This window comes from Silurus meridionalis, chromosome 3 (assembly GCF_014805685.1).
Source record: "Silurus meridionalis isolate SWU-2019-XX chromosome 3, ASM1480568v1, whole genome shotgun sequence".
Taxonomy (NCBI): Eukaryota; Metazoa; Chordata; class Actinopteri; order Siluriformes; family Siluridae; genus Silurus; species Silurus meridionalis.
In genome coordinates this window covers 17774755-17794002 of record NC_060886.1, presented here as the reverse complement: position 1 = coordinate 17794002, position 19248 = coordinate 17774755, and the positions used below count along the sequence as shown (strand labels likewise).

At 38.1% G+C, this 19248-nt stretch overlaps 1 protein-coding gene across 2 annotated transcripts in view; it reads left to right on the top strand.

The window, feature by feature from the left end:
- Positions 1-19248, top strand: part of mylka (myosin, light chain kinase a) — a 50852-nt gene that overhangs the window by 18108 nt on the left and 13496 nt on the right. The window contains exons 4-19 of one of the 2 annotated variants that reach the window (XM_046845090.1): positions 625-832; positions 2738-2783; positions 3823-3989; positions 4081-4245; positions 4407-4428; positions 4633-5183; positions 6397-6600; positions 7462-7596; positions 9194-9346; positions 10701-10838; positions 11686-11883; positions 12266-12512; positions 12871-12945; positions 13268-14061; positions 15366-15482; positions 15914-15982. In XM_046845090.1, coding sequence (XP_046701046.1) covers positions 625-832; positions 2738-2783; positions 3823-3989; positions 4081-4245; positions 4407-4428; positions 4633-5183; positions 6397-6600; positions 7462-7596; positions 9194-9346; positions 10701-10838; positions 11686-11883; positions 12266-12512; positions 12871-12945; positions 13268-14061; positions 15366-15482; positions 15914-15982 — 3289 coding nt within the window. Of the gene's footprint in view, positions 1-624; positions 833-2737; positions 2784-3822; positions 3990-4080; positions 4246-4406; positions 4429-4632; positions 5184-6396; positions 6601-7461; positions 7597-9193; positions 9347-10700; positions 10839-11685; positions 11884-12265; positions 12513-12870; positions 12946-13267; positions 14062-15365; positions 15483-15913; positions 15983-19248 lie in introns of those variants that run through there. The other variant, XM_046845091.1, reaches the window with a different exon arrangement.

Below are 19248 nucleotides of genomic sequence, written 5' to 3'. Positions count from 1 at the left end.
ATTCTTGGTAAGCCAGAAGATTTTTACTGGAATTGTTCAGAATTGCTGGCACGTTAGGGGATTATAAAAGGATACAGAATGAGGAAAAGAAGGAAAGTAATTAGAGACTATGTTGATGGGAATGTATTTGAAGGACAAATTGTCTCCTTAGCATCAGCATGCACAGGAATCAGGAAACAAAGCGGGAAGTGGAGACAGGGAAAACTCTCTCAGCAAGTGTGCTGGTGTTGATAATCAGTAACTTGGTGGTTAATAATGAAGGCTGCTCTTATCATCACTATCTGAGTGGAACTGAGCTTGTGTACTGTGCCCTGGGCCAGTGTGGACTGGGAGCTGATTATGTTGGCAACAGTGCTGTCTTTCATTCTGCACTGTTTTAATTACGGGCCTCACATACAGGCTGTTCACACACCCAACAGCTTCCTGTGCATGTACTGTAATATTTATTTTTTTGTTGTTGCAGTTAATGATTCTTTGATGATGATAATGTCCATTGTTTAGTTTATTTTTTTTAATGAAATCCTACTTGCACATCTTTTTTGTAATGTTTTTGCTTGGGGCTGTTTGTGTGCGTAATGTTTGTGTGTTTGTATGTAGATGATGATGATTTCTGTGTTTCTAAAGGTGCGTGGTTCGCCAGAAACGCAGGTGTGTTGGTTCCGTAATGGAAAGGCTGTGATCGCTGGTGGCCGATACTCAATGGAACAGAGTGCTCGTGGAACCTTTAGCCTGGTGGTTGAAGGCGTCCAGGAAGACGATGCAGGACGTTACACCTGTGAGGCTATAAACGATGCAGGAACTCGGCAGATTACAGTAGACATCATAGTGGAAGGTACCTTCATTTGATTTTATTCAACTACAATTCCGATGCCTATGTGATTTTCAGGGCAGTAGGTATCTCAGGACCTTAAATTATGTTTGTTGGTCAAAGACTTATGAAGTTTGTATTTTTCATTTGCATTTATTTTCACATTTAAACCTATCAGGCATCACTTTATGGCCACTGATCAGGCATAATATTATAATCACCTGCCTAATATTGCGTTGGTCCCCCTTTTGCCGACAAAACAGGGCTGAGCTGTCGAGCATTAACAGCATTAAGTTCTTGTTGAGCAACATGAAGCTCTTCTGTTGGATCAGACCACACAGACCAGTCTTCGCTCCCCGCATGCATCAATGAGCCATGGCTGCCCATGACCCTGTCACTGGTTCACCCCTGTTCCTTCCTTGGACGACTTTTGATAGATACTGACCACTGCAGATGGGGAACAGCCCACAAGAGCTGCAGTTTTGGAGATGCTTTGACCCAGTTGTCTATCCATCACAATTTGCCACTTGTCAAACTCACTCAAATGCTTACACTTCCCCATTGTTCCTGCTTGTAACACATCAACTATAGGACAAAATGTTCACTTTCTGTCTAACATATTCCACCCACTAACAGGTACCATGATGAAGAGATCATCATTGTTATTCACCTCAACTGTCATAATGTTTTAATGTCATAATATTATGCCTGATCGGTGTATAGTATTTCTCCGCCATCAGTTACCCAGAGCAAGAAAAGAAAATGAAGATGAATTCATTTCCTCCCCCTTTGAACTACATTGAAAAATACAATCATTTGCATTGTTTATTAGGTAAAAGGAAATGTTTTGGCCTGGATTATGCTTTGGTGAGCTGATGTATGTATGTGAACCCTATTTGGATAAATAGTGTTCATTCCATACAGGAATCCCTGAGTGTTTTCCAAGAACAGTCAGGTTAATGAATTTCCACGCTAAATCATGCGAAACAGAGTTGGCCAGAGTCCTAAACTTAATTAATATTACTTTAATTAAAGCAAGGCTTTATAACAACACATAATATAATTTAATGAAAACATTTTTTGTCACATACACATTCTTACAGAGTACTTTTTTTTTTTTTTTTTTTTTTTACTGTCCAACATGTAAATAGAAATACAATATAAAAATATAAAGTATAACAGTATAAGGTATAACTAAGTATGAAAAAATGTAGATAGATAGATAGATGGATGGATGGATGGATGGATGGATGTGACAGAATATCTCGTATCTCCTAACTTTTTTTTTATGGACTTTGCCTTAACTGACCCATAATATTTGTATACCACAATGTCAAGGAACACAAATATTCAGATATTTGGGTTCTAAATTCCATTCTCTGTGTGCATGTGGTATTCAGTACTAATGGCTCTTCTATGTCATTGATTTCAAATTAGCCAGTGGACTATAATTACTGAAGGAAACTGTTGAACGGAAATGGCATATTTGCAAAACCAACTAAAAAACCAACTAACCCCGCTTGGATCATTTTTCCTTCTTCCACTAAGATCTTGTTCTTCCACATCCTTCTTCCTTCACATTCACATTCCATCCCAAATGCTCCAACAGCTGTGTCTGTGCTTTCACCAACATAATGCGTTTCATACTGACTTTACATTAGGCATGAAATAGACGCATGGCACACAGTATATATCCTTCATCAGTGTAAACACACCCGTGACCTCTGGACAACATCTGTATTCATTTATGAACCATAAACACTAAAGCCACTTAGATGTATTGAATGCAAAGGGAAGCATATGGGGTGATGCATGGTTTCTTTAACTGGTAGCACACACAACGTTCTTGAGATTGTGAGAGAAAGTGTGTGTGTGGGTATGTGTGTGTATGTTTTCTATGCAACTGGTATTTTTCATCTATTCACACAGACAATGCAGTCAAGAAATACAGCCTTCCCTCAGCCAGTAAACCAGGGTAAGCATTTAGTTTGGTGTAAATATTATAAGCCTGAGTTTGCATCCATTGTCACATAGTATTATGCATGTAAATATAACCCAAAATTTCTTTTTGAGTTTTGCCATTTTTTGCCTTAGGCTACCATCTGTTTTTCTTACATGACAAAAATTATGTAGAGGATAAATCAATCATCAAAAATTATTTTACTGTGAAAGATCAAAAGCAATATTTGAATATTGCATATTTAGCGGTATTTATTATACAGTAAAATGGCCAGTTTTTCATGCATGACAGAAGCAAGGGAAGAAGCACACTTTGATCCTCAAATCTGATTGGTCATAAGATTATTATTATTTTATTTTTTTTACAAAGCAGCTCCTGCGGTAGTGTTGGCAACTCAAGCTTATATTGATCTACTTGTTTTTAATGATTTTAATACATTTACTGTTTTAATAGCAGCAGCTGACCAAGGCATGTGTGTTAGATGGTCCATATAAAGTTTCATTTTTAAGTATGAACTATTCTGTTAGAAAATGTTTATTTTTGGAAGGAGTGTCCCATTTCAGCACTCTGTAACTACCAGAGGTAAACAGGATGCCTTTTGTATATTGTTTGTAATGTAATGCTTGATACATTTTTGGCTTCTTAGCCGAAATAGATAAAAAAAAAAAAAAAAATTAAATTAAATGGGGTGTTTATGATCTTAGTGATAACAGGGATTATAATATATATATATATATATATATATATATATATATATATAATATATATAAGAATGGTATCACACCACATTGTTGTTGATTTTATTATTATTTTTACCCTCTAAAAGTTAGATTTATTTATTTATTTATTTTGGTTGTCACATACATACTACTACATTTTATAATAGGTTTTTATTAACAGGTCAAATTTTGACCTGTTTTAAGACAGTGTCTATTGTGGAAAGTGCTATAGAAATAAACTTGAACCTGAACTAATTACACAAGCCTAAATACCAAATTTGTAGTGAAATGAATAATGATTAATCTTCTGTGGTATTGTCATGTTTTGACTCTAGTGGTCGCATAGGTCTCCCTGCAGTAGAGAACAGACCCAGCATCTGGGGTGAAAGTCCTCCAAAGTTTGTAACCAAGCCTTCTCGCCTCTACCTGAAGATTGAACAGACTGGCAAGTTCTCAGTTAAGATTACAGGACGTCCCCAACCACAGATCCAGTGGTTTAAGGTAAAAGCCCAGACTCTATTTTTTCTATTTTACAGAGAATGAGAGGGAAAGGTACAGCTATTTGTTTTCTGTCTCTATATGCACTATTACAGGGGATAAGGAGCTCCAGTGTTCAGATCATTACAGCATGTTTGAGAGGTCAGGGCTGCACTTCCTGGAGATTAGGGCTGCACATGCAGAAGATGCTGGGACATACACATGCCTGCTGTCTAACAGTGCAGGCAAGGCCTCTGCTACAATAGAACTCATTGTTCAAGGTATTATTTTATTGTAACCAAGTCTGCTTTTCATCTGTAAAATTATTATAAAATTATTGTGGTATCAAGTCCAATGTGAGTATCCAATGGTGTTTTGCTGTAATATCACTGTACATTCAAATTTTGGGCTCTTGTACAAAAATTTCTTTCATTTCCTTCAGGATCCGACACAGATGCTGACATGTAAGTTTATTTCTAAGGCATTTTATCTAAAAATTAATTCATTTAACTTAATATTAGTATATATCTATGTGATATCTGGATCTATATAACTTAAGTTTTGTCGAAATATCGTCAGCTATGTATTTATTGTACAGATTATTTAAGCATTGCAGATGCCTAGCCTGTTTGCTTTCTACAAACTTTTGTTTCTCTTTCTCTAAACAGCAGCAAATCTTCAAGTCATGATCTCCCAAAATCAGTGGCCACTACTGCAGTTCAGCATAAAAGTAATGGTGTTACATGTGATCCAAAATCTGCCAACGCATCCACACGTAGTGTAAACACAGATACTCACATAGCAACCAGTATCACCACAGCCATTGAAGTCAGTCCAATAACCATGCCCCAGGTCGAGAAAAACGCTGTAACATCAACCCTACTCACCTCTATCGAATCAAAAGATGAGAGGCTCCCAGCTGGTCAACAGAGGTCATCTACCTCTATAACCATTAAGAGTCAACAGGCCAGGAAAAGCAATTTTGAGTCCAGCACAAAGCTGACAGGGCAGGTTGTGCAGAGGAAAGACTCAGATATTACAAGATGTTCAAGAAGGAACTTGGTTCCTGCAGCGGTGGAGTTTAGCAGAGAGACAAAGAGGATGACTAGAGAATCTCGAGAGTCTCCAGTGGAGGCTCTGGGAAGTCCTCCCAGCTTTGATGTACAGCCGCAAAGCCAGGAGGTCATGCAAGGAACTAAAGTGATATTCAAATGCCAAGGTAAGCATGGTGAGCTTTCTATTACATTAACGCTAATATTTGAGTTAATTCACTAGTTAGCAATGATTCACACTGTCACTTTGTCAAGCACCTGTTAAAGGATCTTCATGTAGTAAATAAAAGATCTCGACCTAGTAGAAATGACTAATATTTTTGTTCTTTTGTATTCACAAGGCCAAGCATTTCAAACCGTTTGGTAAAAAGGTGTACCGTACAAGCCGCTACTTTTTTCCCACGTTTTAAACCCTGCGGCTTATTTATGAATTTTTAACGGGTTTTTCCCGGTTTCACAAACTTTAAGCCAAAAAACGTAGCCCCATAACATTAGACCAATGAAATTTCCAAACGGAAACGAAAAAACGCACCTCTTTGTTCTGAGCTGCACGGCATCGGGGGAAAAAACATTTTTTTAAACGCACGCCGATGTCAAAAGATAAACTCCCGAGAGAAATAGTTGTGAAAGGAAGGAGGAAGACAGTGAACAATGACTTTCTTGGTCGGCTACTGTTTAGATACAAGCCGTTGTAGCGCGTTGAGTCTGGGTGAAGGGAGAGCTCACTAACTCCAGTTGCAACAGAAATCATATAAGCACAGACAGGTTTCCAAAACTCGTGCTTTTTTATTATTCTTGGCAACAGTGTTACGGGTTAGTCAAAGAAACTTAGAAATGAGCATCAGAAAATAATAAGGACATATTCCTCGGTCTTGCACACATGCAGTAATACCGGAAAAATGCGGCTGCAGACTATTCCCAAAATGCCGCTCTGCTCTTAAAGGAGCCACAACATATTTCACCCGTTACACCGTGTAACAGACACTGTCATTCGTTAAAGCCTGTGTAAAGTTTATTAGTTTCAGTGTAGAGGCTTATAGACAGGTGCGGCTTATTTATGTTAAAAAAATAAAAATCTTTGTCAAATTCAGTGGGTGCGGCTTATATATGCGCCTTATAGTCCGGAAATTACAGTACTCTCTGTAGCGTGTTGTTTTCAGAACTCATTTTCCGTATTTATTTTGGAATTCAATACTCTAACAGTTTATAATTAATACATTTTTTTTTTATTGTTCAGGTTTGGTACCTAAATTGAATGCAAAGTTTATTAAAATTTTTGGTATAATAATAATAATAAAAAAACTAATGTTGCAGTAGTGAGGGTTTTATCGAATGTTTCTCTGTTATATTGAGTCCTGTTTTATTATTTTGTGTCCTTAGTAACTAGTTGGCCAGTGTCCACTGTGAGCTGGGTTAAAGATGGTGCAGTGCTCAGGCTCGGAGCAGGTATCAGCATTCAGCAGGAGGACAGTCTGTATCTTCTGTGTGTGGAGAAAGTGCAGAAAACAGACGCAGGACATTACAGCTGCACCGCCACGAACAGCAAAGGAAAAGCTACCTGCAGCTGGACTCTTACTGTAAAGAGTAAGTGTGCACATCTGACTAATGGTGTATAACTCAGTTCCTCATTTCTTCTAGTGTTCTTGTGGGTTTTATACTACATTCCAAAAATATGTTGGGATTGGGAGCTCTAAAGTGCCCCTGTGTGCCCCTGTGTGTCTGTGTGTGTGTGTGTGTGTGTGTGTGTGTGTGTGTGTGTTCTGTGTGCATGTGTGACTTCATCTACATCGCTTTCTGTGCTACTGCACCTGTGCATGCCTGAGTGCGTATTTGTCTGCATCTCCCTGCTTACCCTGAGCAGGATAGAGTTTTACTGAAGTTCAAATATGGAAGTATTGTTTTAGGTTTCGTGTGCTAGATCATAAACTATTTCAGACTGCCTCTGAAGGATAGACAGACAGAGAAAAGGACATGGCTGCTTGCTCAGCAATAATTGCTATAAAATTGGATGAGATTTCAATGGAAAAGTTGGCAGAACTGATTTTGGAAAAAAAAAAAAAAGGCATGCACTATATGCTTTATTCCAGAGCCGTTTGACCCAATAAAGGCATGGTTTCTTTTTTTATCATAATCTGAGTGCATACCTTAGTTAGAGCATGTGCTTTTATTTTCATATCTCTCACTGAGCCTAGCTTACGTCTCATTCTTGGAGAGTTATTTCAGTGGCTTTTTGCTTCACGTTGGGATTTTGAGAAACAATAGAGCAATTCTGCCACCTACTGGTAAATCTATATGTTCTGCTTTGGATTTTTGTTTGATAGTGTTATCAACGTGTGTGTGTGTGTGTGTGTGTGTGTGTGTGTGTGTGTGTGTGTGTGTGTGTGTGTGTGTGTGTGTGTGTGTGTGTGTGTGTGTGTGTGTGTGTGTGTGTGTGTGTGTGTGTAGGTCTGCGTTTAGAAGGTAAAGCTCCAGTGTTTCTCAGTGCTCTAAAAGGCTGTGCTATAACAGAGGGACAGAGCATCAGTCTGCAGTGCTCAGTGGAAGCCAGACCCCAACCCACAATCTCCTGGCTGCTCAATGGTAAGAATTTACAGAACATCCATAAGAAAGAAAACATGACATAATATATTATAATTTTGGTTACTATTTGTTTATTATAATTTTGGTTACTGATAGTTGCTGTGCAATTTAAGTTTTTGTGTAAGTTACTGATATAGTACACTTTCTAGCCAACAGAGGGCAGCACTGTCACTATATTACTTATATTCTCCTTAACAGTGCTGTCTGTATTTCAGAAATATTTATGAGTAGTGTGTGTATGAAACAGTGGGGTTTTAACAATATTGTAGAGTGTATAACTTCACCTCAGCTATACATAACATTTTACTTATAATAATGGTTCGATCACTTAAGAACAATATTAATGGAAACTATTACCTGTTAATTATTACAAAAAATAAGTACATTATAAATGTAGAAATGATCAGGTTTTTGGTAACCCCCTGTACATTCCCATTGAGAAAGTAATATGTTTTAACAATATTGAAAAGTGTATAACTTCACCTCGGCTCTTTGCTAGGCTTAGAATACCTGATACCTTCTCAAACTCAGGTGGACATAAATGTGTGCATCAGTCAATATTTTGTGTTTATTTACAGTCTTAAACTGCAAATGGCTTGGATTTGTAAATGATAAAAAAAAAAAAATACAATGAGTGCAGACAAAAATAGTGTGCATGTCTCTGTATGTGTATCCCACAAGCCCTTGTTGTGTCTTTTATCCATCCCAGTCTGTTTGTGTAATATATCATGCAAAAATGTGCTGATTTTATCTGTTGACTCTGGGAAAACAGTAGTTTAGGGCTTTTTGTTGATCCCTGATTAGATCCCTCCCATCAGAATGCCATATTTAAACCAAAATGTGGCTCAAAAGTTGTGTAAACTAAAGCGTACATCACTTACTGAAAGCTTATTGACTGAAAGCTCACTGCACAGTGCAGCTGCTTTGCTCCCATGTGGTTCCTTTTTCAGTTGATGTATAAGGATTTCGATAACACCACTGCAAATTTCTTTCTATGGTGTAAATAGTAATTTCTGAATCAAAGCATTTTTTTTTCATAAAAATTTGTCACTCAAAATGAGAATTAGTATTTAGGAAAAACAACGGACTAGAGTTCAGCCTGTTTGGGAAGCTCCTTTATGAAGCTGTTTGGAACCAGATGTCCAGCTTGTGCAAAGCATTAAAAGGGAAAGGTGTTATAGCAGATATTTGAACAAGAAGAAAAGAAATGGAAATATCAAAGAATTTAGAGGTTATCATAACGTGGATTTTATGAATTAAAATGGTACTTATAATAATGGTTTGATCATTAAAGAACAATATAGATGGAAAATAATCACTTGTTCATTAATACAACAAATAAGTACATGATAAATGATTGAGAAATTATCAAGTTTTTGGTAACCCCCTGTACATTCCTATGGAGGAAGTAATATGTTAGTGAACAATTGAACACGTGGTTCATTTTAATGTCCCCCTCCCCTCCTCTCTCTCTCTCTCTCTCTCTCTCTCTCTCTCTCTCTCTCTCTCTCTGTCTCTCTCTCTCTCTCTCTCTCTCTCTCTCTCTCTGTGTCTCTCTCTCTCTCTCTCTCTCTCTCTGTGTCTCTCTCTCTTTCAGACAAAGCAATCGTATATGGAAACTCTGTATTTGATGGTGTTCAGGCCCAGTTCACTGTACAGGATGCGGTGTGTGCTGATGAAGGCTTGTACTCCTGTGTAGCTGAGAATGAGCATGGGCGTGCGGTGTGCACTGCCCGAGTGCTGGTTAAAGGTATGAGAGCGATGTTGCCTGTCCCACTGTAATACCACTGACAGTATTTAGCTTAGCTTAAAATTTCTACAGTATCCTGACTTTGGTTTTGATATGAAAGGAATGAATTCACTGAATGGAGCTGATCCTTTTCATATCTTTTATTAAATGTCTCCTACTGTTTTTTTTCCTCTGCAAAAAACAAAACAAAAAAACTTTCTACAATGGAGAGCGAGAAAATAAAAAAATTCTATATTATTTTGTCAAGGCTTAAGATATGAGCTTTGACTTTACTTCAACACTCCAATGACTGTGTGTTCTAGATTAAAAGAACAGCTGATTTCTGTGCTTTTGCTTGTATTGCTGCTGTCAGTGAACTGCACTGTGGCAAAGGTTCAACATTGATGCGAGTTAAAAATGTGAAAGACCAGCGTTTTCCCACACAGCCATAGCTGGAACCGATAGGCCAGTACTCCCTGTCCTTCTGAAGGACCGCTGTGGAGAGCAGCCAGTAATATCGAGGAGAAGGAAGTAATAAGAGATAATAATAGGTTGCTTTTTTTTAGACAAATTGCACATACGCACAAATAAATATACATATTTATCATTAATCACCAACCTGCATTTCAGCTGTATATAGGGAAAGCAAGAAGGAGTTAGCCATGATAACAGTAAGGGAGGCTACAGGAATTCAATTGTTGTTATCTTTGGAAAGGATTGGCATTACATTGTGTACATAGTGATGGGGGTATAAATATAATCCAACCCCAATTGCAAAAGCTTTTGTTTGGGATACAGCGATTGGCAAATTTCATAAACCTATATTTTATTCCCAATAGAACATAAAAAACATATCAAATGTTTAAACTAATGTAAATATAAATCGTTTTAAGGTGGAAAAATGTTTAAATTTGAGGGCTGCAACAAGTCAAAAAAAAAAGTTTGAATGTGGCAACAAAAGGCTGGAAAAGTAAAGTGCTCAAGGGATAAGAGCAAAATAAATAAATAAATTGAACAGCCATGTTCTTCGGGCTCCCAGGTTGCACTGTGTTAAAAACAGGCAGGATTTTCTTCAAGGAAATCACTGCATGATGTTTCTGCAAGCCACCGCTCTGTTATTTCTCTCATCCATTATGCTTCCATAGACTCCTCAGGTTTGTTTTAGTTCTGCAGATGCTGGATCTCTTAGCTGCTCCCATACGCAGATATCTCAGAGTAGAAGAACATGGTCTGATTACATGTTAATGTTGATGGAACTGCATGACAAAAGAGGCCAACAAAAGAATGGCTTGTATTGAAGTACATGTATCGATCATTTGTGCAGTCACTTAAAAAAAAAAGAAAAATCTAATTTATCTGTCCGTGTGGTTTTCAGCCAAGTCACACGTTAAAAGATCAGTTGCTGTGCCAGTCTCAGAGCAGAACAGACTCTCTGCTCCAGTGTTCCTAAAGGAACTGCATGATTTAAGGGTCATGGATGGCAGCCAGGTTACCATGACTGTGGAGGTGACTGGTAAGAGACATTTTTTTTCTCCTTGCAATGCATTCTCACTTCTATGTGTGCCTTCTGCACATCACTAGGTTCTTAAATCAGTTTAATTCATTTATCTTCAATAACTGCTTCATTATAATTAGGATGAAAAGAGCTCCAGAGGAGGAATAGTCCCTGGATGGTTTGCCAGTTCATTGCAGGTTACCATGAAGCTACGCATTCACACAGTCAGTCACACTTAGAGGCAGTTTGATGTAATCAGCCCCCCTTTTCTGATGGAAAGCTGGAGGAAACACAAGAAAACAAATAGGAAAAGAACATAAGAGAAACTCTGCGCAGACAGAAACCCAAAATCAGGATCGCACCCGAGTGCTGTGTGGCGACAATAATGTTCCTTCCAGTTATAATATCATGTAACGATTACAAATACAACAAAGTCTACCAATGATTTGTTTTATTTCAACGTTTTCTTCTATATGTGCTGCACTATCTTGCTTTTGTATTCATAATGTAAATGTGTCTTGTGGTTCTGAATGTTTTATCTGTGTTGTTTTGCTAACGTTTCCTCTAATCTCCCCTATGACTTCTTGTTTGGAATGTGCAAATGCTTTTCCTCTCCGGGTCCTTCCTGTGCATCAACCTCTAGAGGAGATACACTTCTGGGAAATATCACAAATTTCTTACATACTGTACAATAACGCAAGGGCTGAATTGGAAGCAATGTTGGCTTCAGTAACAAAAATCTATATTCTTATAATTTCTAAAATTCAGTACTGGTTATATCAGTCCTATTTCAAATATTCAAAATAACAAGGTGACCTGCAGTGTCCTTTGACCTATCTGAATGTGGTGCTGATCTGGTGTTTAGGACATCCTGCTCCAGAGGTGCTCTGGCTACAAAATGGAAAGGAAATTCAAGAGTCTGAAGACTTCCACTTTGAGAGCAAAGGCAATCAGTACAGCCTCCTGATACAGGAAGTGTTTCCAGAAGACACGGGTACATACACTTGTGAGGCGTGGAATGAGGCAGGGGAAGCTCGGACTGAAGCATTGCTCACTGTGCAAGGTATTGATCAGTGTTCTTATTGCTAATTGTTAATGCAGCAACTAGTAATAAAAAAGGTGACTTTTATCTGAAATAAAGAGAGGCATCAAGACTGCGATCTCTGTTTACTCATTCAAGTTACATGTGTTGTATTAAGCCTGCAGGAGGGTAAAGATTAAAACAGACATGTATTTGATGTTCTGCAAAATATATACTGTATGGCAGTCATTCATTTCAATTAAATTTTTAGGAATCTCAGTTATGGCCAGGTATCATAAAAAAATAACAAGTAAAACAATAACTGGGAGTATGTGGAACTGGGTATAATTCTTTTGGAATTGAGTGGAAGTGGATCTTAAATGCTGTAAGATTTGTGCCCTACTTGTGTTTGTGTGTATTTCAGAGCCCCAGGATGGTGTACAACCATGGTTCATCACAAAGCCCAAGTCTACCACAGTGTATAAGGGTCAGCATGTTCTGCTTTCCTGTGCTATCGCAGGAGACCCCTTTCCAGAGTTCCTCTGGATGAAAGATGGACAGGTGGTGTCCTCCGGGCAAGACTTTGAGGTGTTGCAGAAGGAGGATGTAGTTTCGCTGCTTATCAGGAGAGTGAAAGCTCATCATGCTGGAAACTACGAGATCCTTCTAAAGTACAAGCTCTGTTTTTGTGAATGTCTTGTAAATGTTATCCCTGATAAATCTTTCAGTAAGCAAAATCGATAAAATGACAAATAACACTCAGGTCAGGTCACTTTCTGTGACACAAGAGGAAATTGATATGTACATTTATGGATTTATATTGTGTTTTGTACGATTGTGGTGAGGGAAATAATCAGTTTCAGTTCTGAAGTTTGAAACATAAAAGCGGTCGATGACGTTTTGACTTCTTTTAAATGTAAAGCGAAGAAAAAAAAGTCTGTTCATGTTCACATTTCCAGTTCTGTATAATATTGTGCTACTTCTCTAGTTATGTTTGTGTCTTAACCCACAAAATCTTGTGTTTTGCAGAAACAAAATTGGAGAATGCAGTTCAGTGGCCCCTTTGCTAGTTAAAGAGGAGTCTGAGCAGGAATCTTATGAAGTGTACGTATCTCTTTGTGATCCCCCTCTTATTTGTTTCAAAGCATTATTTATAGATGTCTCCTTCAGGCTTAGTCTATAACATGTAAACCAGTTTATCTTAACAAATTGTTGATACTGGTTCCTCCAGCTGTGCTATGGTCCCAAGGGGAGCGCTCTAGCATAAGAACTCCTTTTAGACTCCTTTCCTTATAAGGATTCTGAAGTCATCTGTGATGTAACTGTGTTGTGCTTGACTAAATCCCTGCTCATTTATGCTGCTCTCCATTGTGGGCTGTTCCTTTTTAAACATTGCTCTGTTCTTTCTGCTTTTCCTTCACTGTAGGGGGACTGATAAGAGATCAGGAGGGTTGGAGAGGACAGAGCGAGACCGAGTAGAACAGATAGCGGCACTAAGCTCTAAAACACTCCCAGCAGACCCAGATCCGGTTTGGGACTGTTGGGATCCAGAGGAGTCAGTTGCTTCCCGTGGTCTTCTAAAAAGGCGAGTGGAGACCAAGGAGCATAGAGAAGACCAAATCCGACAGAAGGAGGCCGAGCAGATTGATTTCCGAACCGTCCTGGGCCGGAAGGTCACCACCAAGAGTGTCTCGGAGGAGGACCTGAAGGAGATCACGGCCGAGCAGATGGACTTCAGGAGCAACCTCCAACGGCAAATCAAGCCCAAGACCCAGAGTGAGGAGGAGAGGAAGATCCACTTCCCTCAGCAGGTGGACTTCAGAGCAGTGTTAGGCAAAAAAGGAACTGTGGGACCCAAACCTGCTTCTGCTAATTCTGCAAAGGAAGATCTCAACAAAAATGAGCCAACTGACTTTAGATCGGTCTTAAACAAGAAGAAACAAGAGAGTGTAGAGAATAATACAGAGAGCCCATTGCCAAAGAGCCCTACAGAGAAGGAGAATGATCTGAACTGTGTTCATGGAGGGATGAAAGAGATCATGAATGCAGAAGGAGGAAAAGAGCCACATTTTACACAAAACCTGAAAGATGTGCGTGTACTGGATGGGGAACGTTTACATCTGCAGTGCCAGTTTTCATCTGAATCACCTGCTACGGTCACATGGAGTCTGGATGGAAAAGTTATCAAGCCATCCAAATTTATCATCACCACCAATGAGGGTTGGTATAAAATGAGTTTTTTTTTTTTTTTTTACTTGTCATTTTGCAACAAAACAAAAAATGTAATTATAGTATTTACTAAAGAACAAACATACTAAACTTAAACCACAGCACCCATAAGTTAACATGTATTTGTAATCTGTTTTCTTCAAAACCGCAAAGTGCTTTTGTTTCACACGCATTCAACTTCAACAAAAATATCACATTGTAATATAAACCAAAGCTTAGAATGAACCAATTTTTCCAAAATGTTGCTTTTGAAATCCTAGTTCTGACTCTGTGTGTCTGTGCTGAGAATCAGAATTCTTATCATAAGCAGTTACCTTAGGTAAATCATGGCAATGAGGTTTAAACCAGGCACCAAATATTTAAATGCCCCATATTAATGTCCAGTCCAGAGGTCTGCTTTATCTCAGTGTATGGATGTGATCCAATATAACAAACTGTTTATTATCATTATAGCGCTTTTCCATATTCCTTTATAAGGAAATCAGAGAATTTTGTTTGATTTTCTTATAAATGCTGGTATCATAAATACAAAAGTATGAATCATATGCATGAGGAAAGTTCACACTGATGAGGCTGTAGGGACATTGGTAGTTCAGTGATTTTTGGGCTTGGACTATTGATTGGAATGTTCGAATGTTTCTCATTTGTATGTAATTTTTTTTTGTTAGATGTAAATAGCTTTTGGTATAACTCAGAAATTTGGAGGTGTCATTTCTTTCTTTCTTTCTTTCTTTCTTTCTTTCTTTCTTTCTTTCTTTCTTTCTTTCTTTTTTTCTTATCAAATGAGACAGGATACAAATCAACAAGCTTTTGGTATAAATTTGGAGGTGTCAAATCTTTCTTTCTTTCTTTCTTTCTTTCTTTCTTTCTTTCTTTCTTTCTTTCTTTCTTTCTTTCTTTCTTTCTTTCTTTCTTTCTTTCTTTCTTTCTTTCTTATCAAATGAGACAGGATACAAATCAACAGTTGAGGGTTAAGTAGTCTTGACCATTTAATCACCAATGTCCTAATTGCTCTCAGTCTTGTCAGGCACAAAATAAATCATTATGTTGCATGCACAGGAGACTCGGATTACTATTGCAAATTCACAGTTATTTGCAACAGTTATTTTCAACTTTGTATATAGATTACATCAAACCATTACAGTCAGCAGATTAGTGTACACTATGATGCTAAATGTTCTGTGCTCTATGACTACATCATTTTCACATTAAGTAAGAAACAAAGTGATGATGGGGATTACGTTGTTGTTGTTTTTCAATGTATATATGGTATGTGTGTGTTTGTGTGTAATCAGGTGGCCTATGCTCACTGATCATCGATAAGGCCTTGCCTGAAGATGAAGGCCAGTACGTGTGCAGAGCTGAAAGCAGTGCAGGAAGAGCTGAGTGCAGCTGCATGGTGATGGTTGATGGTGAGGAAATTTTTGGTACAGAGTATAACATAACCATGTGCCTTGTGGCTATACGGATTACAGACCAGTGCATTTTAAGCTTTCTGCTCTGATTTAGTTTGGGAAATGTGACTGGTTGACTCTCTATTCAACCCAGAAGTTTCCTGTAATTACCAATGTCAATCAGAATGGCATCCCTGCTTCACAGCCCTAAAGCTGCAGGCAGGATAACTGTATTTGTAAAAAATATAAAAAGAATGGTATGATGCAAAAAACTTCTAATACAAAAATATTTTTCCCAGTTTGGTTCACCTTATAATCTGATATTTTAGGTTCTCTCCATTGAATTGTGTTCTCTCTCTATCATTCTTTTTTTTTTTTTATGCTCCCTCCATATATTTATAAAACTCAGCAGTTCATATGCTGTCCACTACTTTTTTTTTTTTTTTCAGATCCCAGTGTCTCAAGCTCAACACCAGCTGACAAGAAAAGCAAGAAGCCCTCTACACCAACCACAGAGAGTAAGTTTCCAAAATATGCACTTCCTTCTTTATTTCCCAAAAAGGAGAAGCATGGGAGACCTGCCTTTCCCACTGCTAAATACGAATTGAACCCCATCAAACACACACACACACACACACACACACACACACACACACACACACACACACAAATTCTTTAGGATTTAATGGAATGTATATTTTGTGTAAAGTAATTTAAACAGAACATATTGATGTTTTTTCAGGATTAGTGATCTAGGATTTCTTTACTGAGTTTATAATTGGATTTATGCATCAATTTTTTTAAATCGACTTGTTTTTTTTTAAGCCCGTTTATCACTAGTACTAATGGTACTCCTTTGTAATTAAACAGAGTATGAGAAGTACAGTATGAGCAGTGTGCGCTCTGTGTTCCCGTAGATTCATATACGATTCACGTCTCACTGAACAAAGTGACGCTGAAGGAAATGTAGAGTGATAATGGGGAATAAATTGAAGAGAGTAGGTAGAAAGGACAGATGAAACTAAAGCTTAGTCTTTTATAGGATGTCTGCATTTTTCCTAAACTTCCATGTATGGTCTCAGTCATCTCTCTTTCACTCTTTATTTTGTCTGCCCAACTCTCTCTCTCTCTCTCTCTCTCTCTCTCTCTCTCTCTCTCTCTCATGTTGCCACACACATTGTTTCTATTTTTTCTTGTCATTTCTGCCAGTGTATATCTGCAGCCTTGTCCTCTGTTGGCTCGTCGTAGACGTTTTTGGTGTGTGTAGTAAATGTGGGACATCTGGTCTGAGGAAAAAAAAATCATATTTATTATTTCTCTCAGAATAGTTCAGTGGCTAACATAAGAGGAAAATCACCAGCAGAATATTGAGGTAATGCTTCGGGAGATCAGTGGGCCAAAGTACATATGTGTGCAAATTTTTAATTGGTCATTTTAGAGTTGCAAGGCTAATGGATAGCCGGAGCTTGTGACAAGAATTAGCATCATGCATTGTTTTCTCAAACTTTTTCCCAGTGGCATTTCGGTGCTTGCTGACTGTTCTGATTTTATCTAAGAACTAAGAGGATGTTTTTATGATCATTCTGTTTCACTCTGATATAAAATGCTATTATAACTTGATAAAGATGAAAGGAAGTTTTCCACTTGAGATATCATTTCCACTGTTGTTGGCTCATTACTCTGGAATTCAGTGAAGCTGATTGTGTGACATTCTTCAAAAGAATAAATAGCACATGTACTACAGTTTTTACATTTTAGATTAGTTTGTTTATTTTTCATTACTCAATCACTTCCTTGATTTTTATTTGTCTGTATTGTTGTCATTTAATTATTTTTCCATTGGATGTTGACATTTCCTTTCCTAATTATCATTAGGAAAAAAAGTGCATGCTTCTAGTATTCATTTGTTATTGTTTTTTTTTTTTTTTTTTGCTTCTGTCTCTCATGATATATATTCTTTCTCTTTTGCCACTGTCTCTGCTATCTGACTTTTTTTAAATAATGTTGATTTAGTATTATAATTTCAATGTTACATTAGCTTCAAGGTGTGCGGTTTACTGTAATACTTAAGTATATGTTGCATACCTGTCAGGATCAACAGAACTCACAATTTAACCCACATAAGCTGCTGTAAGATCAGTTGTAATCCAGTTCTATAGTAGTAGCTACGTTGCTTTAGAGGTTGCAGGAGCAAAAAATCCGCTTGTCAGTACTCAGACCATACGCTGCACACTGCAGCAAGTCATTTTGCATGGCCGTCGTCCCAGAAGGAAGCCTCTTCTGAAGCTGGCTCACAAGAAAGCCTGCAAACAGTTTGCAGAAAGCCAAACTGTCTGAGAGCATTAACTTACTGGAACCATGTCCTGTGGTCTGACGAGACTAAGATAAACTTGTTTGGCTCAGATGCTGTCCAGCATGTGTGGTGATGCCCTGTGAGGAGTAGTAAGGAAATTGTGTATTGCCTTCAGTCAGGCATGGTGGTGGTCGAATCATGGTCTGGGGCTGAATGAGTGCTTCTGGTATTGGTGAGCTGCGGTTAATTGAGGGAAACATAGATTCCAACATGTACTGTGACATTCTGAAGCAGAACATGATGCCTTTCCTTGAGAAATTAGGCCCATTAGCAGTTTTCCAACAGAATTGCGACCCAAAACATACTGGCAAGATGAGGCTGAGGAAGCTAAAAGTGAGGGTGATGAAGTGGCCAAGTATGGACCTGTGGAGCATCCTCAAGCAGATGGTGGAGAAGTGCCATGTGTCTGACATCTAGCAGCTCTGTGATGTCATTATGGAGGAGTGGAAGAGGATCCCAGCAACAACCTGTGCAGCTCTGGTGAATTTCATGCCCAGGAGGATTAAGGCAGTGCAAGATAAAAAATAGTGCTCACACAAAATATTGACAGTTTTGACACATTCACTTAGGGTGTACTCACATTTGTTGACAGTTACCGTATTTTTTGGACTATAAGCCGCTACTTTTTTTCCACGTTTTGAACCCCGCGGCTTAAACAACGAAGCGGCTTATTTATGAATTTTTCCTGGGTTTTTCCCGGTTTCTCAAACTTCAAGCCAAAAAACTGAACCCAATAACATTAGACCATTGAAATTTCCGAACGGAAACGAAAAAAGGCACCTCACCTGTGTTCTGAGCTGCACAGCATCGGGAGAAAAAACGTTTTATTTAAACGCACGACGATGCCAAAAGATAAACTCCCGAGAGAAATTATTGTGAAAGGAAGGAGGAAGACAGTGAACAATGACTTTCTTGGTCGGCTACTGTTTAGATACAAGCCGTTGTAACGCGTTGAGTCTGGGTGAAGGGAGAGCTCACTAACTCCAGTTGCAACAAAAATCATATAAGCACAGACAGGTTTCCAAAACTCGTGCTTTTTTATTTTTCTTGGCAACAGCGTTAAGGGTTAGTCAAAGAAACTTAGAAATGGGCATTACAAAATAATAAGGACATATTCCTCGGTCTTGCACACATGCAGTAATAGCGGAAAAACTCACTGACTACTCTAAAATATATTAAGTATTATTTCTATAGTGTTATTGTCCCTTGAGAAGATATAATACAATGGTTGCTGAAGTGTGTGTGTGTGTGTGTGTGTGTGTGTGTGTGTGTGTACTTATCGTACTTTATATGGAAAAGTTTGTGCCATAACAAGTCATAATTTTACAGATGTTATTCTGCCTTTTTTTATCTTGATCTAAATACTAGCTTAGGCTATTATTTTTTTTAAATCTATTCTATTCAATTCTAATGTATAGAGTGAGAATAATC